Source organism: Phycodurus eques, chromosome 2 (assembly GCF_024500275.1).
Source record: "Phycodurus eques isolate BA_2022a chromosome 2, UOR_Pequ_1.1, whole genome shotgun sequence".
Lineage (NCBI taxonomy): Eukaryota > Metazoa > Chordata > Actinopteri > Syngnathiformes > Syngnathidae > Phycodurus > Phycodurus eques.
In genome coordinates this window covers 15,012,057-15,035,808 of record NC_084526.1, presented here as the reverse complement: position 1 = coordinate 15,035,808, position 23,752 = coordinate 15,012,057, and the positions used below count along the sequence as shown (strand labels likewise).

Sequence of the window (23,752 nt, the reverse complement as noted above, 5' to 3'; positions counted from 1 at the left end):
ATACCTTAAAATAACGAATATTCACATACATACACAACACATTCCGAAGGTTAATATAACAATACTCATAGGTATACATAATCTTCTTAACCTGTGAAAAGATAGTTAATAAAGTTCTATTGCAACGTTGTTCTTCTCTTTTTTAGCCTACTGTAAGTGTGGAACTCCATGCATTCACCGCACCACACTGCCCCGAAGAGGCCATGGCGCACACAGCAGGAACAGCAGATAGTCATGGCTTAAAACATTGGTACTCCAGTTAGCCATACAGTATGGTGTTGTTTTTGCATTGTAGTCTTTACATTTAATACATAAAATTATTTTATACTCAAATCCAAACAACAATCCCTGAAGCACATACACACACACACACACACACACACAAGCTTACAAACTACTTACAAACTTCTGTGTCTTCTCTTGACTTTGCACCTTCTCCTCACTCAATACAGCTCCATTGATGCGTGATTGACACTGACAAATGGACACACTTTGTCCCGCCCTCTCTCGTCCTGTTTCCAGTTGATTAAATGAACTTCTCGACCCAAAATGTCTGACTGGGGTACCCACCACCAACCTTCATACAAATGGGACAATGTATTAGTCTGATAAAATGTACCTGACAGTGATACTTCAATAAAAGTTCAAGACTCTTAACAGAAAATAACGTTCGTAGAAGTTAGTCAACTTGTAGAATATTACTTGAGTAAAGTTTCAAAGTATCGGGCATGAAATGCACTTAAGTATAAAAAGTAAAATTATTAAAAAATATAGTTGTTGGAATTGTAATAGTTTTTACTCCAGTGGTGTAAGTAAAGGTCCCATGCCATCAAAATATTTTTTTTTCTACTGGTTTATTCATTACATAGGTCAAAATGAGTCTATCCCGGCCCTGCCTGTGTGGAGTTTGCATGTTCTCCCCGTGCCTTCGTGGGTTTTCTCCAGGTACTCCAGTTTCCTCCCAGATCCCCAAAACATGCAGGGTAGGTTAATTGAAGACTCTAAATTGCCCGTAGGTGTGACTGTGAGTGCAAATGATTGTCTGTTTATATGTGCCCTGCAATAGTCTGGCGACCAGTTCAGGGTGTACCCCGCCTCTCGCCCGAAGACAGCTTGGATAGGCTCCAGCACACCCGCGACCATAGTGAGGATAAGCGGAACGGAAGATGAATGAATGAATGAAAATGAGTCTGTGACATGGTTTTTGTTTGACATGTATGCGGTTTGTCGATTGAATGCAAAAGGCAATAAATGACGTTAAGCTTGAAAAACAGGTGGATTCGAAATCGCCGTCGTCGTGGTTTAGCTTTGTCAATTTATATTCAAGTACCTGCCCACTTTGTGGTTGGTACCCTCCCACTCAACGCAGCGCAACGGCAACGCGACATTTCCCGTTTTAAGCGAGCGAGTCTCTGTCATACAAATACAGTCCGTAAATGTACATATGTTGTGTTTTACAACACAACTTAACTGTATTTATCATTTTTAATGTAACTGTGGATGAAAGCTTGCATTTATTGTCACCAACGATGAACGTCATGCGCAGGTTCAATTCAAATGAATGGGAGCGGATTACGTGCATAACCCCGAAATATGGCCCTCCCTTTTAGTTTTTTTTCCACGTCCCCTATCAACTCACGTTCCATATTAATGTGCCAACATTCCAACGCTTGGTGAACTTCACAATGATAGTTATACATCAAAGGATCCAAACACAATGTCGCAATAATCGATTGGCCCCCATAAGCCACAAGACACCGTGATATCACAAAGGACCAATCAGAGCAAAGCTTATTGACATATCAAATATTCATTAAAAAATCAGTCCGTCTTAATTGCCAAGCATCTAAGACTATTTAGAATAACTTGGAAAAAAGGCATTCTGGGCATTTCCAACCCAAATTACCTTGCAAACCCAATAAAAGGTCAACAAAGATTATGAGAAAAAAAATATGGCATGCGACATTTAAAAGTTTGCGTGTTGGCTAATGAGCAAAGTTAGCTATCATACATTAGCCGGGCCATCACTAATCAAAACCTAAACAAGCTCATTATAACTAACAGAACATTGACTTCACTGGATTAATGTCAATTAATTTAATATACCAGATCGGGCAGGGAATTTTTAAATGCTAATATTTCACTTTAGGTAAGTAAAAGAGGCATGTCAGTATTTCAGGCCAATGCACGAAAACAATTCCTGTAAAGACTCCAATGGGTGTGAATTAAATGATCATTTATATCCCAATAGAACAATTACAAAATTTGTTGTATTAATTTTTTTTAATTTAAAAAAAAAAAAAAAGAAAAAAGCTTTTATGTATCATGTAGCAATACTTTTGTCATTTTATTGTAGCGTACAGTAACTTGCAACATTTCTCTGGTGGTTAGCTTCCATGTAGTGAAGCTTCATTTAAAATAGAGAGAGCAACTTGTAGTTTAACTCATTACATTTTCTAAGTAGCTTGCCCAACACTTGCAGTAGTGGCACATCTAGAAATGACAACAGTCTGCACATAAATGCATCTTGTATTATTACCAAAGAAAATTCTTCACAAACAGAACAGTACAACGCTAATATGTCCTATAACAATGAAATACCGACTTAAATGCACATGCAACGCTTTAGAATAAACTCTGGAGGGGCTCGCAGTTTGTCTCACTGCAAAAAAAAGGAGCAAGGCAAGAGAGGGGCACCTGTCAAAGACGTGATCTGATTGGCCTCTTGATTTACAGCAGTAAGCCTAAGAGCCAGTAGAAGTTAAGTTAGCAAACAAAACAGGCCCCACCGGCATTATGGCAACAAAAAAATATCAGAATAAAAGTATTCATTTTCCATCGGAAAGGTAGTGAAGTAAAAAAACAAGTTGCAAGAAATATAAATAAAGTACTGTCCATATACTTTATGTAAAAATTATTTTCCCACTCCGTTACATTATAAGACTGCAATGTATCCAACATGAAAACGCAACCAAAGGCATTCAAATGTTGCCATCGTTTTGCCACTGACAAGCATTTCTTCATAGGTTTTGTCAGAGAGGAACTAGCGCAGAGCGGATAACAAAACACTTACATCAGGAAAAAAAGGAAAGAACCTGACAATGCAAAGCATCAGCTTCTTGTTAGGTGCAATGAGTTGGAATCAAACTAGATTTTCACTGGACCAGAACATTTGATCAGTTGAAAAAAGAAAATAATAAATAAATAAAAATAACTGCCTAAATGTATAATAATAAGATATTGACTAGAACATGATGAGAAAATAAACTTACCCTGAAGCCATCGCATGTGTCTTGCCGTTTCGGCCGCGTCCGTAAAAGTCCATAAAAGTACGCTCGATTTGGTTGCCCTCCAGTCCAGTACGGAGCCACGGCTTCTTCGTGCGCACGCAGTAACTACTTAACGCGCACAAACAATTACTTCGTGCGCACTCTGTAACTATTTCGTGCGCACAAAGAAGTAGTTTGTGCGCACAAATTAGTAGTTTGTGCGCACAAACTATCCATCCATCCATTTTCTGAGCCGCTTCTCCTCACTCGGGTCGCGGGCGTGCTGGAGCCTATCCCAGCTATCATCGGGCTGAACTGGTTGCCAACCAATCGATGGGCAGCGCACAAACTAGTATTTTTTTTTTTTTACGTCATGTCTGGGGCTCTGTAATTTTCTGAACTGTAAATGTTTCATTTGATTCATAGATTTTGGATCACAAGGTAAAATGTGGGTGCCTTATGTTTATATCTTGTTTAATCATGGTGTCCAAACATTTTTTGCAGGAGTATTTTTGTTTAGGTGTTATTCCATTTGGTATTACCAAACTATTCATTTGCATTTATTGGCTTGCCTGACCCCGTTTCGGGGAAAAAATAATAAAATAAAAAATAAAGGTAAATGACTAAATGTAATTAAAGTACTTTGTCCAGTGTGGAGTGTGACCACATGTTGTAAGTGCAGCATTAAATGTGATGTGTGTAGACAGCATCTTTAACAAGTTTAGTATGCCAGTAGACTCTTGATATATAGCCCCTACCCTATGTTGTGCACATCCATGTTTATGTTCCAGGAGCTATGTGACATATGACTGCTGCCAAGTCTGCATCGATTCGTGCCATATGTCTGCATTTGTCCAGAATAGTCTTTGTTTTGTGTAAAATATTACAATGTCATCAATTGTATTATACTGGTAAAATGGTGAAGTATTCATCTAAATATGTAAAAGGAAACACCTTCCCTCATCTCCAGTTTAGTAAATAAAACACTCCTGGCCAGTATTTGCGAATATATGGTACATTCTTGTATGATATATTGAGTTTGTTAATGTTTTACTTTTATGTGTATTCAAAAAAAAGAGTGCATATTTGCCATGCAAAATGACCAAGATTTGTGACCACATTTGCACATACTTTATGCACATAGAAGAAAAGTAGACTTTTTGTACAATATCTCACTAAATATATTTACATGACATACAATTTGCCATCAGTGCAATACATAGGAATGTTGCATATTTACCAAAATGTTAAATTAAAATTCAACTCTTTCCTTTTTATGATGGAAAAAAATGACAGAAGCTGAGTGATTCTTATTTCTTTCTTTTTTTAAAGGAACATGTTTTGTTTTGCTATCATTACAGCTTCACGGCAAATAAAAAAATCGGACCACATGTATATATATATATATATATATATATATATATATATATATCCATATATGGAATGGATAGCCTTTTTTGTACAAAGATTCTAAACAACTTTGGCAGTTTATCAGGAACTTAACAGATCAGAAAAGATGATATGAAATGGTGTGGCGTAAGGTTGCTTTCCAAAGCTCATGTTCACAGTGGTCATTCAAAAAGGCCGGAAGCTGACGTTTTAAAATAAACACAAAAAAGGGGAAGAAAAAAAAAAGTATCCATTCTGTCTGGAGTCTGTTGTCATTTGTCATGATTATAAAAGTACAAACACCTATGAAGGTTTACATAGCAGTCGTCGCCATTTCAAAATAATAATAAAAAAAAAACAAAACACTATTTTCTCGTGGTTGCCTTACGATCCAAAGAGTTTGAAGGCAAGGTGGTTACCGTGGGAACATGGGGAGTGATGTTACTGGGAAACGATGGGCAACAATGCTGGGTGACAAAAAAAAAAAAACATTAGAACAATTAAAGGGGCGGAAAAAACAGACTGCAACAGTGCTGGGTGACCAACAAATAAAACCTAATTAAAAATACTAAATTAAAAAAACAAGGAACTTTACAACAGTGGTGGTTGGCGAGCATAAGAACATTTTAAAATAAAATACTAAGGACTCCACAACAGTGTTGGGTGGGGAAAAATATTATTAAAAAAAAAGACTCAACCACAATGTTGGATCACCCAAAAAAATAATTATTTTTGCCTTTTTTTTTTAACAAGGGACTGCGTAACAGTCCCTTGTTACTGCGACTTGTTACTGCGAAAAAGAGACTCCACAACAGTTTTTGGGGGCAAAAAAATAATACGTTTGGAAAAAATAACAAAAAAAGGACACAACAGCGCAAGGTGACAAGAATTAAAAAAAATAAATGCATAACAAAATAAATAAATAAACAACAAAGCTGAGTGACAAAAATTGTAGTAGAAATGAATCAATAACAAATAACTAAATGGGGCTGGGTAGCAAAAAATAAATAATTTAAAAAAGGAACACTACACCAGTGCTGGGTGGCAAAATGTTAAAAAAAAAAAAAAGTGCAACAATCAGAACGCCACACAGTCAGAAATTGACTTACACTGGATAATCGAGCAAATTTTCCAACATATTAAGTTCATCAGCATAATTCCTTTATGTGTTGTTCTTTTTTGTTTAGTTTAGTTTTTGTTTTAACTCCACTGGTTTGGCACTTCATTGGAACAAATCTCAGTTCAAAAAAGACTAAGTGGTACAAAAGGTTTTTCCCGTGTTTGCTTGAACGTAACCGGTAGAATATAGAACTTAATAATAAGCATATGGTCAGTAAACACTTGTACGTACTTGTAGTATTCAAATGAACATTCCAACAGATGTTTTTTCTTACGCACATGCACAAAAACAAACAAACAAACAATCAAACAAACAAACACAACTCCCTCGCTCACTTCGTGCTTTGGCTCATCTCAGGTAGAACAACCATCCAATCATTGTCATCCTTAAGACAACACCACTCGGAAGGAATACTCCATTTTTTATTTTTTTTTTCCACACGCACAGCAGTTCGCATTAGGAGACTTCCTCCGCCGAGCGTGTGTCCGTCTTGAGACGCACAAACTCTTTGGCCACCTCATCGTTGGTCCTTTGCGAGAGTATCCGCATGATGGTGAGGCCCGTCTCGTCCATGTCGATGCTCTTCACCAACGGGTAGCAGGCGGCGCAGCTGCCCGAGTCGGCCAGCTCGCGCAGCTGGATGACGGTCATGCCGATGATGCGGTCCTCGCGAGCGAAGCAGTAGTCCTTCACCGACACGTGCAGCTCGTACACCTCCGGGCCGTGCTCGTTGCTCAAGACACTACGGAAAAGAGGGAACGTAAACCTCAGACCTTCAATTGATAGCAAAATACAATGAACAACCATTCGCCATTCATCAGTCAGTTAGATACATTTTCTCAAGAAGTTAACACATAAAATACTTATACTGGGCATATTTGTGGTTTATTTACAAATTCACCTTTTTGCATTTTGTACTGCGGAACCAATCCTACACCTATTTGCTGGAAAGTTCCCCTATTCATGGTGACGAGATGATGCAAAAGCCCTGTCGAAATCGGATTTGGTATCAAGGAAGTTTGTTGAGGTAATAAAACTGAGAAAGAAGTTTTGCTTGTTGGTGAGAGGGTTAGTTTAGCCTGGGTTGTCAGTGGAAGTGTCGTCAATTTATTTTATTATAATTTCAATCATCATTCATCATTTTTTACCATTTTATTTTTTACTAGTATCAGCTTTTAACTTATTTGTACACTCGTACAGTATGTCAATGAATAATATTTGAAAAATACATGTTGCCTTTGTCACAGAATGCGATTGTTTTTGTGGTTTCATATCGATTTATTTTTACGTATGTGAATGTTAAAATGTTACTGAAATATCTTGAACAGTTCATAAAGGTTTTATGACCACGATAATTTGACCCTGGTACACATTAGTTTTATTACCATTACCTCCTATGGGGGAAAAAAACGTTTCCAAATATAAAGTATGTATTTGTAATAGAATGGCAATCACACTTGCTTTCATCGTCAGTATGACAGCTACAGTGAAAAGGATTTAGCTTCTTTCTAACAAAACAATATGAACTCAAGGTACAGGCACCAGAACATATATTTAAAAATAAAATAATATAATAGAGTTCACACCTCCACTCTGTTTTAAAGTTCAAGGGAATCTGCTATCCATCCATCCATCCATCCATCACTTCTCTGTACCAATTATCCTCTAAACAGCAAAATGTGACATGATTTGATTACAATAAAAGCATCTGAATGTTTCTAAGGTTTTGGTTTTCCTTGTAAAAGTACATAATCATATTTTAAATGTGCAACGAAAGGCCTAACTTAATCGATCAATGGTATCATGGTGATGTACCCTTGTACTATTTACCAACATTTAGGACGATTTTATAACAGCGGAAGCAGTTGTAGCTGCAAAGGCGTTGGACCAACTCCATATTTACTTCCATTTGTACTTCCTGCCCGTTTAATTACCTGCACATGTATCCTGTAGTGAAAAGAGACACTCTTGTTTGGAGATTGTCGAGGAGATTCAGTTGTGTTTCCTCGGCCAAATTGAAGCCCAAATAACCCTAAGGCCATTGTTCTAATTATTCCCTGCAACTTAACAAGTGTTCAAATTCTAATGAGGATACTCGTGAATCTATAAAGCCCATAAACACGGCAGCCGCCCTGGCCCTCTGATGGCTTGCCTTGGAATGCGTGTTCGAGGGCACCAGTATAGATTGCTATCAATTAGACTCACCTTAATTCAATTGTCGAGTTAAGGAAGATATTTTCAAAGAATAAGAACCGATGTGCTATGGACTCTATATGTATCAACTGTGTTTGCTGTCATTACTTACTATTGGAATGTTTCGTTGTACTTTGGCGACCAATTGTTGTTCTTGGTCTTGGTGCTGAATTTGCGTTTCTTGTCAGCAAGGTGCGGCCCGACGGCGTTGACCTCGACGAACGGCCGGAACATGGCGGTGGTCTGCCACTGGAGGTTGTTCACGCCGACAACTGAAACACAGAGTAAGGCTGAATTAAAGCTGTGATCAGCGATGAACGTACCCTCAAATTGGAAGGTAGGACTTGATGCAAGCATACATGCAAATCAGTCGCCTTTCGGTCATAGACTGTTTCGTACTCCTTGAGCACTGGCAACTTGATCGATTCCACACATCCACCATCCACACACAGATGTAATTGTGAATATTACTCCGCGGCGGACTAATATGCTGGCGCATCGGCCTGAGGTTCTGCCAGTGCGCTCGGGACCGGCTTTGGATAAATCACAGGAGTTGACGAGACCAGAAAAAACACTTCCGCCGCTTCTCTGTTAAGAAGTAACAGTACTTTCACTCCATTGCAATGATCTATATGTTGGTCGCTACTTTTATTGATCAATTATTGCTTATTCATCAACTATTTCGTGAGCGAGACTGCGACGTAGACTTCCGCATTGGTGCTGTTTTCTCCAATCCAGTTTAAGCGCTAGTGACATTTAAGTCTAGTTCCCCAATGAAACGACACAAGAAAGTCACATGACCTCACATGACGTCTTCTACTGGGCTTCCCGGGCATTAAAACGAGATAAGCCAGCCAGGTGATCGTCGTGCCTACGTGGCGGCCATGTTGGGAAGGTCATTGTTACCATGAAGGCAGCGGCGCATAACTCATCATGTTTACATTTAGACAAACAAAAACAACAGCTTTCATGTAGTATTTGTCTGACACTGTCTGCCCAAACGTGGATATTTTAGCTCACTTATAACTTGAGAAAACACCGTGCAGTAAATTGCAGATGTTTTGTTGAAGTTTTGACTGTGCATACACACATGCACACACACAGCAACATCAGAATTTGCAGAATTTGCATCTTATTTTGTCATGTTTTTTTTTTTTGAATAGATTTTCATGTTGTGGTTAAAAAAAATCAGAAGTTACACACTATTTACTCAGTATTTGAGTAATTATTTTGCTGTGTAATTATTACTCTTACACAAGTAATTTTTGGGAGGACGACTTTTTACTTTTACTTGAGTCACATTATTGTCAAATAACAATATTATTACTTGAGTACAATGTTTGGCTACTATACCCACCTCTGGAGCAGACATCCTCTATTGCTACTCTTACGTTTAAGCAACATTTTTGCTCATCCCAAATGCTCATCAGCATTTGGGATTAGCCTTTGAAGTTTGTAATAGTGAAAAATGAAGTGAAACAGACAATGATTTTAGTCAATTCTTTTCCAGAATGAGAGTGCTTAAAGAGGAGGATGCTCTTCATGTGGCACAGCTTGAAGCTGGCATCAGGTGTGGGTGGAGATGGGCCTGGCTCAAATTGGAGGCCATAAAAAAAAGACAAGAAATTAGGCAAATTAAATTTTAATCCTAAATTTGTACATCAACATGTACTTGAGCGGTGTAAATAAATGTTTTTCTGCGTGAGGAAAATTTATTTTGCCTTATTCTACTCTTCAGAGTCTTCCAGATTGCTTCATTTATGTTAAAATCCAAAACATTCTCTGCGGGAGCCCGGGGGATCCCCCAGACTTCCCCGACAAGGTATTTTTTTGTTTTTTGTTACCTTTTTCATCCCTTTGGTGTTTGCATGTCTATGCAAGTAAAACGGTTGAAAGAAACTGTAACTTAAGAAGCAGAGTTATTGTATGTAAACTTTACTCTTTCTGCCAGAAGTTGTCACCTGTTTTTATCTCTGACGGGTGGCACATTCATCACACAATATGTTTCATCAAGCTCTGACCTAGTGGAGTAGAGTTTTTGGAGTTTTGTGTTTTCAGATATCATCCAGTTTCACATATGCTCTGAAAATATTTCATTTACTGGAAATAATGTATCTTCATTTATCTATGCGAGCTACATATAGTTACAGACAGAACAATTACAATAAATGCTCTTCTACCAGATGGCAGAAATTAACCTGTGTATTTACCTGTTGTCATTTAAACAACCGAATAATAGTTTTGTTCTCAACTAAAGATTAAATTAGTTAGTAAATTGAGATGACCATCACTAATTCAGTATACCTACTTTGTGACAGTTCGGACTGGTGGGATGCCGTAAGATTTTTGGATAATAAAATATGTGCTTTGGCTCAAGACTTGGGAAACACTGGTCTAGTACACGTGGTACAAATGGTCCAGGTGGTGATTGACAAAATCTCAAGGTCAAGTTAGACTTTGAAGGTCCACTAGAAATCATGAGTGACCCGAAACCAAGGGTGACCAAACTATGGCCCAGGTGCCGTTTGCAGACTGCCGTCGTTTTTTTTGGTGGCCCGCGGCATGTAATAAGATTACAAATTGACATGGCCTGTATCGTTTGGCTGCATTATATTACTTACTTTCTACATTGGGTGGCAAGGTAGGAGAAGAGAGGATGAAACTTGTTCTCATCTCTCGCTTCCATGTTTTCCACGTACCACACATCATTCAGGAAGGCGCGGTTGTTTGCTCCAATTTGCTCCAAGTGAAGGTCAGCTTAGCACAGATAGTCAAGCTGTTTTTTACAATAAATAAATGTAATTGCTACTCATATCTGTATCTGCACTAATGTATTGGTTTTAGTGTGTTAAACTAATTAAAGGTGAAGAATGTCAAATTGGCCCTTGTGTCCTTCGATTTTTCTGAATGCGGCCCTTAGAAGAACATTTTTGGACACCCCTGACCTAAACAAAGCAAAAATTAAGATTTTGTCTGTTATCAGGCATGGGATCTTGAGACTTTTTTGTAGGTCTACTCATGATAGACATGTCTACCAAATTTCACGTTCAGTAAAACTGGTTTCTTTAAAAATAAACATTTTTAGCTGTCATTCTTTGCTTGGCACCATAGCAACAGACATGACTGATTGGTACATTAGCTGCTACAGACCATAAAGCACTCCGAATGTAACTTTACTTTTGATGTTGTGGCTGAGAGTGAACACCAAAAAGAGCTCATGATGGGAGATTAAGGCAAAAAGCAGCACTCATCCTCTTGTGTTGGGTGGCGCAATAACAGGCTAATGGCACACCCCACTGTCTTGGTAATATAGATAAATGTAAGGCTATGAACATGTTGTCATAGCGGTTCTGTTGCTGACAAAGTGTGTGATCTGGGAGATGAAAGACAACAAACGGTGCACTTTTAAAAGTATCAGCGCAGCGAGACAGAGTGCAACAGCAGGGGTTAAATGATTGCAAGTCTTCTGCCCCCTGGTGAAAATGACCATTAATTATAATTGATAGGACGGGCTATTTAAGAACAAGAGTACTTCCCACATATTGCCTGTGTTTCCATCCATCCATTTTCTGCGCCGCTTCTCCTCACTAGGGTCGCGGGCGTGCTGGAGCCTAACCCAGCCATCATCGGGCAGGAGGCGGGGTACACCCTGAACTGGTTGCCAGCCAATCGCAGGGCACATAGAAACAAACAACCATTCGCACTCACATTCACACCTACAGGAAATTTAGAGTTGTCAATCATCCTGCCATGCATGTTTTTGGGATGTGGGAGGAAACCGGAGTGCTCGGAGAAAACCCAAGCAGGCACGGGGAGAACATGCAAACTCCACACAGGCGGGGCCGGGTAGTGAACCCCTCTCCTCAGAACTGTAAGGCAGACGCTCTAACCAGTCGTCCACCGTGCCGCTGCCTGTGTTTTTCTGTCCAAGTAAACTGGCACCGTTTACTATACAGTAAACGGTGCCAGTGGTTTAACCGTTAGCTCACTAATGGTGTTTTAACAGACATTACCGTATTTCCTCTGGGAAAAAAACGGTGGTAGCCGTAAGCCAGGGGTGTCAAACTCATTTTTGTTGCGGGCCATATTGTAGTTACGGTTTCGCTCAGAGGGCCGTTATGACTGTGAAACCATAAAAATCTTTAATCGCCTCATCATATTTACACACGAAATTTATGAACTAGTTTTGGAATCAGAAATCAAGGGTAATGGGTTTTTCAACTATTGTTCATGTTTGGTAACGTTTGCAGTATCTCGACATTATCATTTATGATATATGGCTATTTTAAATTTCATGGAAGTTGACCCACATGATTTGCCTTCACGGGCCACATAAAATCAAGTGGCGGGCCGGATCTGGCTCCCGGGCCTTGGGTTTGACACCTGTGCTGTAAGCTATGGTCACTGATGCTGCTGTTCACACTTAATACTCTATTTTTGCAGACAGCGCATCAGTGGCTGGGTACAAAGGCTGGCTGATCCTCATTTTATTTTGCAAGTACAAGGCTTACTGTGCGTTTGCCAATTTGGCAGACTGGTCTGTGCCAGGCTGGAAATTCTGGTGCAGCGAGGGTGTGTCCTGAGCCTAGCGGAGTTCAATTTGGTGGGAGAAAGTGGGTCACAAGTTACGCCTGCTCAGACGACGTCTCACTGAGAGGTGACAACTGGTCTAACGTTATTGTGGTGAATTGAATTAGGGCACAGGCAGACATACTGACCTCCGCGGACATATTTAAGTCGCCAGTGGTTATCACCAGCACATTCTCGATACCCGCGCATATTGTGTGTTGCCACTCCATAGCCAGGGACATGACAATGCTCCAGTCACACACGGATCGCTGCGATTACGCATCGTCCTCTTCCGCACAGAGATGTCTTGGTCGAGACTGCAGTTGTGCCCCACTTTGATTGGCGGGGAATGCAGTCGACTGTAAACACCCCCATAGTCAGAATCAGAATCAGAATCAGAATCATCTTTATTTGCCAAGTATGTCCAAAACACACAAGGAATTTGTCTCCGGTAGTTGGAGCCGCTCTAGTACAACAAACAGTCAATTTACAGAACACTTCAGCCTGCCCACTTTCAGATCCGGCATGATGCGCTGGTCTACAAAATTACCAACACCCATCCAACACACCTCTGGTGCACAGTTGCGCCGCCCGCCACGCCGCTGTTTTTACACCGTTCACAAAAATAGGGCTCTGAACGTTAACTGCTGAATCTTTGTTTCTAACCAAAACAGCAGCACCTACCAAGACATGGAGACAATTTCTGACATTTAATACACTGTTGAGTCTTATTTGTTGTAAACTCTTTTAAAAGGTAATCTTACTGTATTTGGGGTTTTCCATTCAATTCCAAACGTGATCACTCTGCAATGCTGTGCCAATCCATGTTTATGTTCTGGGGAGCTATGCACATTACCCATAGTTCTGTCCAGTCTTTTTATTTGCATTTTTTCTCTTAGTACTCTTAGGTTTAAAATACCTTTTAGACGTGACATATATCATTGCTGTCTGATGATAGCCATGTCTGTCTTTTTTTCTGGGAGCAGTAAAAAAAAAAAAAAAAAAAAAAAAAAGCAAAATACATCCACAAAACAAATCAAATTACCGATGACTTGGTTATGAAGTGCCACCTCCACAAGAGAAAATACAAATTATGTAATAACGTAAGGCTACTAAAAACTATGAGTTTTCCCCTTTAAGGTGGGCCAGATGATCAAGAACGTCAAGAAAGGGATCCTGGTAGTTCTGGCAGGACAACGCTTGGCTGCTTCACATTGACAACGCGCCTGCCTCACAATGCTCTGAGCATCTGACAGTTCCTAGCCGAGAAGAACATTGCCATGCAAACTCCCTACTCTACTATTTTTTTTCTTTTTACTCTTTGCCAAGCTCAAGGGGGTCGTCAAGGGGACCCATTTTGAAGATGCAGATGACATCAAGTTTGCTGTGAGGAGGGAGTTGTGGAAAATCCAAGAAGAATTCTTCTTGGACTGCATGAAGGCATGGGAGAGAAGGTTTGGAAACTACGTTAGACTCCATGGCAATTATTTTGAAGAGGAAAACTTGCAGTTTGTAGTTTGGATTTAAAATATATCTTTTTGGATACCTTTCTGACACCTTGTATGTTAAAATGTCAAACTAATCCTGAAGTTTTTTTTCTTGTCCAAGTTGGATCAAGCATCATTTATTTGTCAAAAGAATTCAATTATTATATCGTGCAGTACAAATAAATGGCTCCCCCCTAATCATGCCTTCCCCAATGTCTGCTGTTGAGTAACTAAATAACCTCCCCTAGCCTCCATTTGAGGTAATACACTATATTTGTTTCTAAATGGAGCCCCAAGCACAGTCAACTGCTGCTTATTCATTTTCGGGGCCCCGGCAGCACAATCATCTAAAGAGTTGCCTCAGGCGAGCGAGCGTGAATGCATTTGAATAGAAATGACAACCGATCCAAAGCTCACCCTTCACGCTGACTTTGTGCTCCCCGGTGCCAGGGTGAGAGATGAGGTTCACTTGTATGGACACCTCGCCCACCGAGCCGTTGCTTGACTTAGCTGAAAACACACAGCAGCAAAAAAGTGTGAGGGAAAAAGCGTAATTAAAATTCTGAGATGTAGCCAGACCAAAAAAAAAACACCTGAAAAAACAACAAATCCATACAAATCTGTAGGGAAGCACGCTTGTTTCAACAATATTGGGCACAAAACGCTTTATTTTGCCGAAGGCTGAACAAGAACAGCAAGAGGAGTTACACAGAGAAAAGAAAAACAGAAATATTCTGTCTGTTTTGTGGGCCGGGAAGAGGCAAGTGGCACGAAGGGATGTTCTAAATAAATAATACTGTTTCACAATGAAGTCAGCCATAGAAATGCCAACAAAACACTGTGGGCTTAACTTGTAGTTTACAGTGGTATAGCACTACAATGCATCATACCGAGCAATGTGTCTAATGTTTTGAACATCTATCTCACTTACAGTTGCTGAAGGCAACCAAAATGTTACAAGGCCCTTTCAAATTGTAATAAAAGCAAAAGCCATAGACCGCCACAAGCATGTTTGGTTCACAGCAGTCATTTGTACACAGTTAACGGATAAATAGTTGGAAAAATGTTTGGGTGGCATTCCATTTAGCTTTATGAGGCCATTTGCCACTTTAGATAGATAATATAGTATATTTTACTCCATTTTAACAGTAAGTATAAGATAACTACACCTAGATATCCAGCTAGTTGCCTGCTAGCTGTGGATAGATTGCTAGATTGATGGTATAGCTAGTTTTCCTGTGACGGACGGACATCTGGACATACCCACCGTCGCCATGTTGGAGGTCGACACATTGTTTTTTCGCGGTGCTTATTGAGTGTTTGAATAGAGAAATTGGATTGATAGGCAATGTCAAAAATGTGTCCAGGTGGGAGGGACAAAGTCTCATTTTACCGTTTAGCAGTACCAATTTTTAAACACATTGAGAAGACAGAACATTTGTCAAAGAAAAGACACATTTTTCACGAATATGTTCATCTCATCTCACTCTGGTCAGGTGCCCAGTCCATACATCCGTGAATACTCTGAACAATTTTTCACACAGAGGCCAGGTAACTTTGAATAGGTTTTTTTCCCCTAAATAAATGAAATCACCATTTCAAAATAGCATTTTAAGTTCACTTTGGTTATATTTGTCTGATGTACATTTGTTTGAACATTGTCCATCCATCCATCCATTTTCCAAGCCGCTTATCCTCACAAGGGTCGCGGGAGTGCTGGAGCCTATCCCAGCTGTCATCGGGCAGGAGGCGGGGTACACCCTGAACTGGTTGCCAGCCAATCACAGGGCACATAGAAACAAACAACCATTTGCACTCACAGTCATGCCTATGGGCAATTTAGAGTCTCCAATTAATGCATGTTTTTTTTGGGATGTGGGAGGGAACTGGAGTGCCCGGAGAAAACCCACGCAGGCACGTGGAGAACATGCAAACTCCACACAGGCAGGGCCGGGGATTGAACCCGGGTCCTCAGAACTGTGAGGCTGACGCTCTAACCAGTCGGCCACCGTGCCGCCGTTAAAAAGATGTAAAAGAAAAAAAAAAAACTGATTGCATCATCGCAGAATTCACTTATTGTGAGGGTGGTCCGGAACCTAACCCTCGCGATAAACAAGGGATCAAACTCCAACTCAAACTCTGTCACTCTCAAACTCCAACATGGCGGACAAATACGATGTGATCGAAAACTATCTATAGATACAGATACAGTTTAACCACTCTTCTACTTTACAATATAGTATATGAGAGAGAAAGAAGACAATTTTACTATAATGTATTTTAACAGTAAGCTTAGCTAAACTACTGTAGCTAGCTACCAATAGATAGGTAACTAGGTATAACTTAATCACCATTTTAATATATTGTATTTTAACAATTAGTATAACACCTACTACCCCCCCAAAAAAAGAAAAAAAAGAAAATACATATATATAAAAAATAGTGGCTGAAGACTTTTGCATGATAGGTGGGGTTATGTTAGCTACAAAGCTAAATGTAAGTTAAGCCTGAATACTTAAGTATTAATTTAATTACAATTTTATTCATAATGCAGTGTAATTAGTAGAACATGGAGCTAGTGTTGGGGTTTTTATTGATAGTAATGTGACCAAACCTTAATGTGCTAACAAAAATCGCAGAGGTCAGCATGTTTGTGTAGTGTTAAGTGGACTTTGTTTGTGGACTACGGTTACTTGACATCGACTGTATGGGAATTTATGTACATTTTAGGGGCCGCCAACATATAAAGTACCTCGGACGTCCAATTTAGATCAGATTGCTGAGCAAGTCAGCGCTGCCTGATGCTGCAGCCAGGTGAGGACGGAGGGTGAACACCAGAAGGCTGCGAGTGGGTCCTCGTACACACGATGATGGAGCATGCTGGACCGCTAGCTGATTGATACGTGCCAAACACACCTCGTGTATTATGCCATTAATAAAAAACAATCCAGGTGATTTAATATGATGATTCTCCAAGAACTTAAAACTATGTAACATGATAGCACTTTTGGCTCATGAATGTGTTGATACAATAACAAAGTAATTTTCATAATTACATACAGGGATATAGATCATGATGTAAGCTCATTTAAACAACAGAACTGTGACTGTACAATGACAATGTACAGTATGTGTAGTATGCACTGGCTTGGAATAGGAGGATACCTTCTGTCGTTGCCACGACCGCCCTATATCCCCTACTTTAGCTTGTTGTATTCGCTAGCTTCTGTTTCGCATAAATAATTTTACACTTGAGACGATGTGCGTCCCAGGATGCACATGTCTGGAAACAATGAGTCCCTGCAACGTATCATCACAGAGTACAGATACAGTAATTCTCCGCTATATGACGGTTGTTGCTTCGAGATCCCGCTATATTGCAGATTTGTTTTTCTACATTTGCACAATCTTTTTGTTGCTCTTGCGCTCGCTCATTAAACTACGTTGCAGTAGAACATGGAGCCAGTATACGATATCAAAATATTTTAGGACGATAAATTTTCCCCAAAACTATCACGATAAACGATAGTATTGATGTCTTTTTTTTATGCCACTGATGTAATGTAGAAAAATAAATAAAATATCGATATAAATAAAACAAATATAAATGAATCAGACTCAGGGTCTGTTCGCAAAAATACTTAAACAAATTTTAAACATCTGGCACATAGGTATAGAGTCATTAACACACTAAAGGGAACCAAACAATGTCTTAGAGTCTGCCAAATTTCTGTAAAAAAAAAACCACACCATGTATGTCCTCGAAAGCATTTGGGCTTTGTCGCTATTTTTTCAGATGCCATATATTTTAATATTACTGATATTATCTATATCTGTATTTATTGTACGAATGTTGCTGTATAATTTCTGCTGCCTCTTGGCTTTTGAAAAATTGTATCTCTCAATAAGCTTTTACCTGGTTATTTAAAGGATAAATAAAATGTAAAATAAGGCCCGTCCTCCAGCTGCTGGACTGTGATGTGGGACCTTTACCTGGCAATCAAATGATGCTGAAAATTAGTTCGCTGAAGACAACTACTGCCTGAATATTGATAACTTGTGCCGCTGTGCTTATGTTTTATGAACAGTTAACTTTCCCAAATGTGTGTGTGTGTTATGTGGGGAACACACACACACACAACTCCGAGCGCTGACGTTTTAACGATGTTGCCGCAGTCGAGTGAGCTGTTTAGCGCCTTAGTTTGCAAGCTTGTTGGCTTGCAGGCTAGCAAATTTAATAAGCAGTTACTTTCCCTTTGTCCCAGTTGTGTGCATCTACGGAGCAAACCCTGTTCTGCCAGCGGCTTGCTGTGTCGTGAGTGGCGCGGCGGGTGTTACCACAACAATGAAAATTTATTGAGTCCAGAAATAACTCCAGTGTTCATTGTATGGAACAATAACCCTTCCCACTGTGCCTCTGATTGGCGAGCACCAAGACAGGATTCGTACTTTGGATTCACTGTGTGTGGAAGCTGTTCACCAACACACACTGACGCACGCATGCACACACAGACGTACGTAGGGCGGGTCTTAAACCACGAGTCTACGGACGCGGAATGAATATGCTTCATGCGTCCCTGCTAATATTTGTGCATCTCAGACACAGGACACATAAAACAAGGATCCCTGGTTTAGTATTAATTTTTGCTTCCAATCATACCTTTCTCAATTTTTCAGACACTGATTGTTCTCCAGCCACTAGATTCAAGGTGAAATATTACACTGAGGCAACTACTGGATCAGTCAAATGTTACACTCGAAGAATGTAATCATCTGGGGATAAAATGTTGATAGAAACTGTATATCTTATGAGGAGGTACAAAATATCAATATCATGATATAGTGCGTTTGCATGTTCTCCCCGTGCCTGCGTGGGTTTTCTCGGGGCACTCCGGTTTCCTCCCACATCCCAAAAACATGCATAAATTGGAGACTCTAAATTGCCCGTAGGTGTGCATGTGAGTGTGAATGGTTGTCTGTTTGTATGTGCCCTGCGATTGGTTGGCAACCAGTTCAGGGTGTACCCCGCCTCCTGCCCGATGACAGCTGGGATAGGCTCCAGCATGCCCGCGACCCTAGTGAGGATAAGCGGCTCAGAAAATGGATGGATGGATGATATAGTGCATCATTCTCTCTCGCAGTACAGTGTCAATACACCAGCATCAGATATTGATAATGTGGATTTGCAATGTATGTACAGATGTGCACTTAGTGAAGAGTTTGACCTTTGAATATGATGTGAATATCTGTATTGTCTTGCGATTGCATCTCCCCTTTGGCAAGTTTTCACTGTAATATAATTTCAAGAGTCACTTTGTGATTCCCACTCCTACTGAGTGGCAGTGTAAACGAAGAAGATCGGATATACCATCTCATAGCGAGCTGGACGCTATTGACTCCTGACGCTTATGAAACTAGCATACTGTACGACCTCAGTCTATGGAGTGACGCACATACGCTTCTGTTGAATAAACCCGAGCACACCACACTCTAAATGTGTCGCTGTCATTAGCAACGGAGGATGGGGATTAATGAAGGCGCGTTCAAGAGCCAGCGCTTTGCCACAATGTTTGCTGACCTAATGCGCATCAGCCACCTTCACTTATAGGGCACCGCATTAGGCCATACAACACAGACTGATCAGTGAGTAGCGTTATAAACGAAAGGAAAATGGCAGGCCGTCAGTTAGCAAGGTGGTGTGGATTCGTTCCGCCTAGCCGTCTGCCTATATGCAACCATTGTGTGTGATGCACACACTTAAGCAAGCAAGGCTAAATTCCCTCTTGAATAAAGTTGGGCACCTGGAGGTGTTTCAGCTGTGTTACAGTGTGGGTAGGTGGAGAGGTCTAAACATATGAACCAGGGACAAAAGTGGACCAGTGATGATGGTGAGAGGGAGAATTTATAAATGTGTGTGATGCATATAATCCATTGGGTCAGACAGTTTTCTTTGTGATGTGAGAGAGAGAGTGGGAGAGACAGAGAGAGAGAGAGAGAGGGGGCACAATGGACTGTGGGAGCCTAAGGGGTGAGGAGTTTAGTCTTTTCCCTTTTTTTATTCATTTGGCAGGTATGAGACAAACAACCTCTGCAAATGAGTAGGTCAGCTCCATATACGAGCCCTAGAAAATAACACCCATATAAGTCTGATTGATACTCCATATACATGCAAAGATGTCACTGCCCTTACGTCCATTGCGATGCCATGAATGTTTCAGTTATAAACCACTACAGGGTGCTCTTCTGAATATAATCCATCCATCCATTTTATGAGCCGCTTCTCCTCACTAAGGTCGCAGGCGTGCTGGAGCCTATTCCAGCTATCTTCGGGCGGGAGGCGGGGTACACCCTGAACTGGTCGCCAGCCAATCGCAGGGCATATACAAACAAACAACCATTCGCACTCACATTCACACCTACGGCCAATTTATAGTTGTCAATTAACCGACCATGCATGTTTTTGGGATGTGGGAGGAAACCGGAGTGCCCGGAGAAAACCCACGCAAGCACGCGAGAACATGCAAACTCCACACAGGCGGGGCCGGAGATTAAACCCCGGTCCTCAGAACTGTGAGGCAGACACTCTAACCAGTCGTCCACCCTGCCGCTGAATATAATCCATCCATCCATTTTCTGTACCACTTATCCTCACTAGGGCCGCGGATGTGCTGCAGTCTATCCCAGCTCGCCTTGGGCGAGAGGCGGGGAAAACCCTGAACTGGTCAACAGCCAATCCCAGGGCACGTATAAACAAAACATTATTCACACTCACATTCTGAATATAAATGTTCCGCAAATACAGAGAGTCAGTTTTTGACAAGATAGCAACAGGTCAACCAATTTTTAAAACACGAGACCCCACCCACAACTATATCTCCACTGACATGCAAAGCAAAGAAAAAGCAACGAAGAAAGTAGAAGTTGAAAAAAAGCAAAGAATAAAGTAGGAGAAGATGGTAGACCAACTATTAGCTCATCTGATCTTCTTATTGTCAATATTATTGTGGTGAATGACTTTTAAGACATTCTACAAACCCTCAACCCTACCAGTTGCTACTATATTTGTGGACAGCAACAGCGTGAGCTTCAGGTCGCTTCCTAATTGGCCATCATTCGTTTCATGTCACAATTACCAAAACCGTGGTCCATCTGAACTCAGTGTGGACCACAAACATAATGATTGTTGGCCCTGACAGTTTTCTGAGCAGATCGGGGAGGGGGCCAAAAAAAAGAAATAAATAAATCAATGTCACAAAACGCCCATACCACTCAGGATAATTATTTAAAGACATCCTACAATTTTGGCCTTCACTGACTTGATCTGAAGAGATAGGAAAATGCTAAAGTTAGGCCGAGTTATTCCTTGCTTCCAGGACACAAAAATACACATACGGATAAACACAGAGCCTTGCAAAGCTGTATTTACCAAAGGATAAATGAGCCTAAATAGGAAAATACGCAAAGTAAGGGATTTTTTACATGACAACATTGGAAAAGAAAATGGGAAACGTTCTTATTTGCAGTTTTGAAAAGAACACTAACCCACAAAGCTGCAAAAAAGACAAAAACGCAGTAATATGCATGCCATGCCAGTTATTGGCAAAGATTTTGGCAATTTTTAGTTTCAACAATAGGTAATGCCATTATTTTCAAAAATGTCCACTTTCAGGTCTGTTTTCAAATGTTTTGGGCTGTGTTGAGGCTCCTAAAACAATGTTGTCATGCCAACAACAATAGGTATTATATGGACAGCAAAACAAAATATATTGTGCCACAAGAACAACTCCAAAAAGTAAACTAGACTTCATAGCTTTAGGGGTGTCTTACCTTGAGAGGTTTGGGTGCATATATATTTCTTGATCAAGGCATCTGTAGGTTGAGTGTAAAGGCTAAGAGCATATTTGAGGGACTTCATATCAGGGCTCTTCTCCAGGAAGGTCTTCTTTAGCCCATTTCCTCCAGCATGGAAATATTGCTAGAGGAAAAAAACAAAAAAACAAATAAAAAACATTTCCTGAGTTTACATAGGACAGTGTGTTGTGCGAATATGGCTCAGGGATATGTGGAACCGTTGCAGTTTTACAAAGGCGTGGGGAGCAAATGCATTAAGCCACATTTGCAGCTAATTAGCATGTATGTAAATGTGGAAGCCATGTCTAGCATGTTCATCAATTGTTGGGACAGTATGTAAAAAAAAAATGCTAGCTCAATTGCAAGGAACACTGAACTTCACATTGTATGTCTATCTCCTGAGTGGCACATAATCATTACAGGAACAAATGCCTGTCGATGCATCCTATTACTTTCTTAGGGTTATTTAATATCTTTTTTTTTTTTTTTGCGTGAATGGTATGAGTTTGTTACAAAGAGTAGGCATGTTGGATCGAAACAGTTATGCAACCACCTGAAAGCAATGCTGAAATGTGTTAATTGACTGTTTTCACTAGAATACAGATGACAACATTCCCGGTGACGCGATTGATCCAGACCACCGGGTAGTTGCCCCATTTCTTTGCCGCGCTGCACCCCCAATACCTCAAAACATTTGTTGCCACACGACGCAATAGCTCAGTTGTCAAGCTTTTGCCCTCCCAAAGGTCGTACAGGAGAGGATTAATATGACCATATGACCGCATCCTTTGGTTTGCTGGGAATTCATGATCCATCAGAAAATATAAATGGTGGAAAAGAATATAGATGTACACTGTTATAAGTCTCCAATACATTCTTACTTGTGTTGTATCTGAACATATGTAAAAACAACACTCAACTAGATTAGAGCGAGCAGGTACACTCAATAGGACATTACTCATAAAACTAAGGACACAAATAAGAAGAGTTGCATTTTTGTCACTGTCATGGCAACCCCCTGATCAGATATTTTGAAGACTAGCAGCTGTATACAGTAGACTGTCAGAAGATACTCACCAACCTTTTATGGGAAATACAAATTAGACTTTAGAAATTAAACCAGCATAAAATATGTTGTGTAGTTACCCTTAAACTTGATGACTAAAGTGCAAGGGGAGATTTCTGCAAGTGCTTGTGAGGTAAACTGCTTCCCATGAAGACCAAACACTGCCAAATTATCCATTCCATTATTGTCGCTTTAAGCCATATTGTACTGAACAGCCAAGACAGGGACACGTGTTTGTCACTATGCTTCAGCTACAGTACGTCTCATTAACTTCTAATTCCAGGTCTATGGTAAACACATTTTTACTTTTCGCCATTACTGGTAGCCTTCTGTGGTAGCAAAAAAAAAAAAAAAAAAAGCCAAAGAAATCCATTAGATGTTCTATTTCCCGAAGTGCCTTAAATATAAATTACATTTTACAGCTGCAGGGAGATTCCAGGAGAAAAACAAAACAAAACAAAACAAAAAATCTTCAAGTAAGCCATCCATTCATGTCTTTTGGGTCAGCTGCCTCTCTGACATAAAACTCACCTTGATAGTGGGAAGTACGAGGTCCATGGCCGCACACTGACGTGGAGTCAGACTCCTGGCTTCCTCACGGATGACGTGCTCCTGCAGGGGGAGGAGGGGTGGGGGGGGTTTCCGGGGGACAAACATCAACATAATGATCAAAAGAAAGTCAGGAGCTATAAGATTGGGTATTAATCGCTCATTGAACTGACACGCAGCTGCGTGTGTCCCAAATGCAGACTCAATCGACGGGGGAAGGGGAACATCGCCATATCGCGCCTAGATGGGAAAATCTATT

General features: G+C 40.3%; 1 protein-coding gene across 1 annotated transcript in view; it reads right to left on the bottom strand.

Moving 5' to 3' along the window:
- Nucleotides 1-4,388: 4,388 nt before the first annotated feature.
- LOC133397492 (protein unc-13 homolog C) overlaps nt 4,389-23,752 on the bottom strand; it is a 183,860-nt gene continuing 164,496 nt past the window's right edge. Inside the window, exons 29-33 of the mRNA XM_061668459.1 lie at nt 23,476-23,556; nt 21,855-22,002; nt 14,445-14,537; nt 8,084-8,243; nt 4,389-6,520 (exon numbers count right to left, since the gene is read on the bottom strand). Coding sequence (XP_061524443.1) covers nt 6,235-6,520; nt 8,084-8,243; nt 14,445-14,537; nt 21,855-22,002; nt 23,476-23,556 — 768 coding nt within the window. The 3' untranslated portion in view covers nt 4,389-6,234. The remainder of the gene's footprint in view (nt 6,521-8,083; nt 8,244-14,444; nt 14,538-21,854; nt 22,003-23,475; nt 23,557-23,752) is intronic.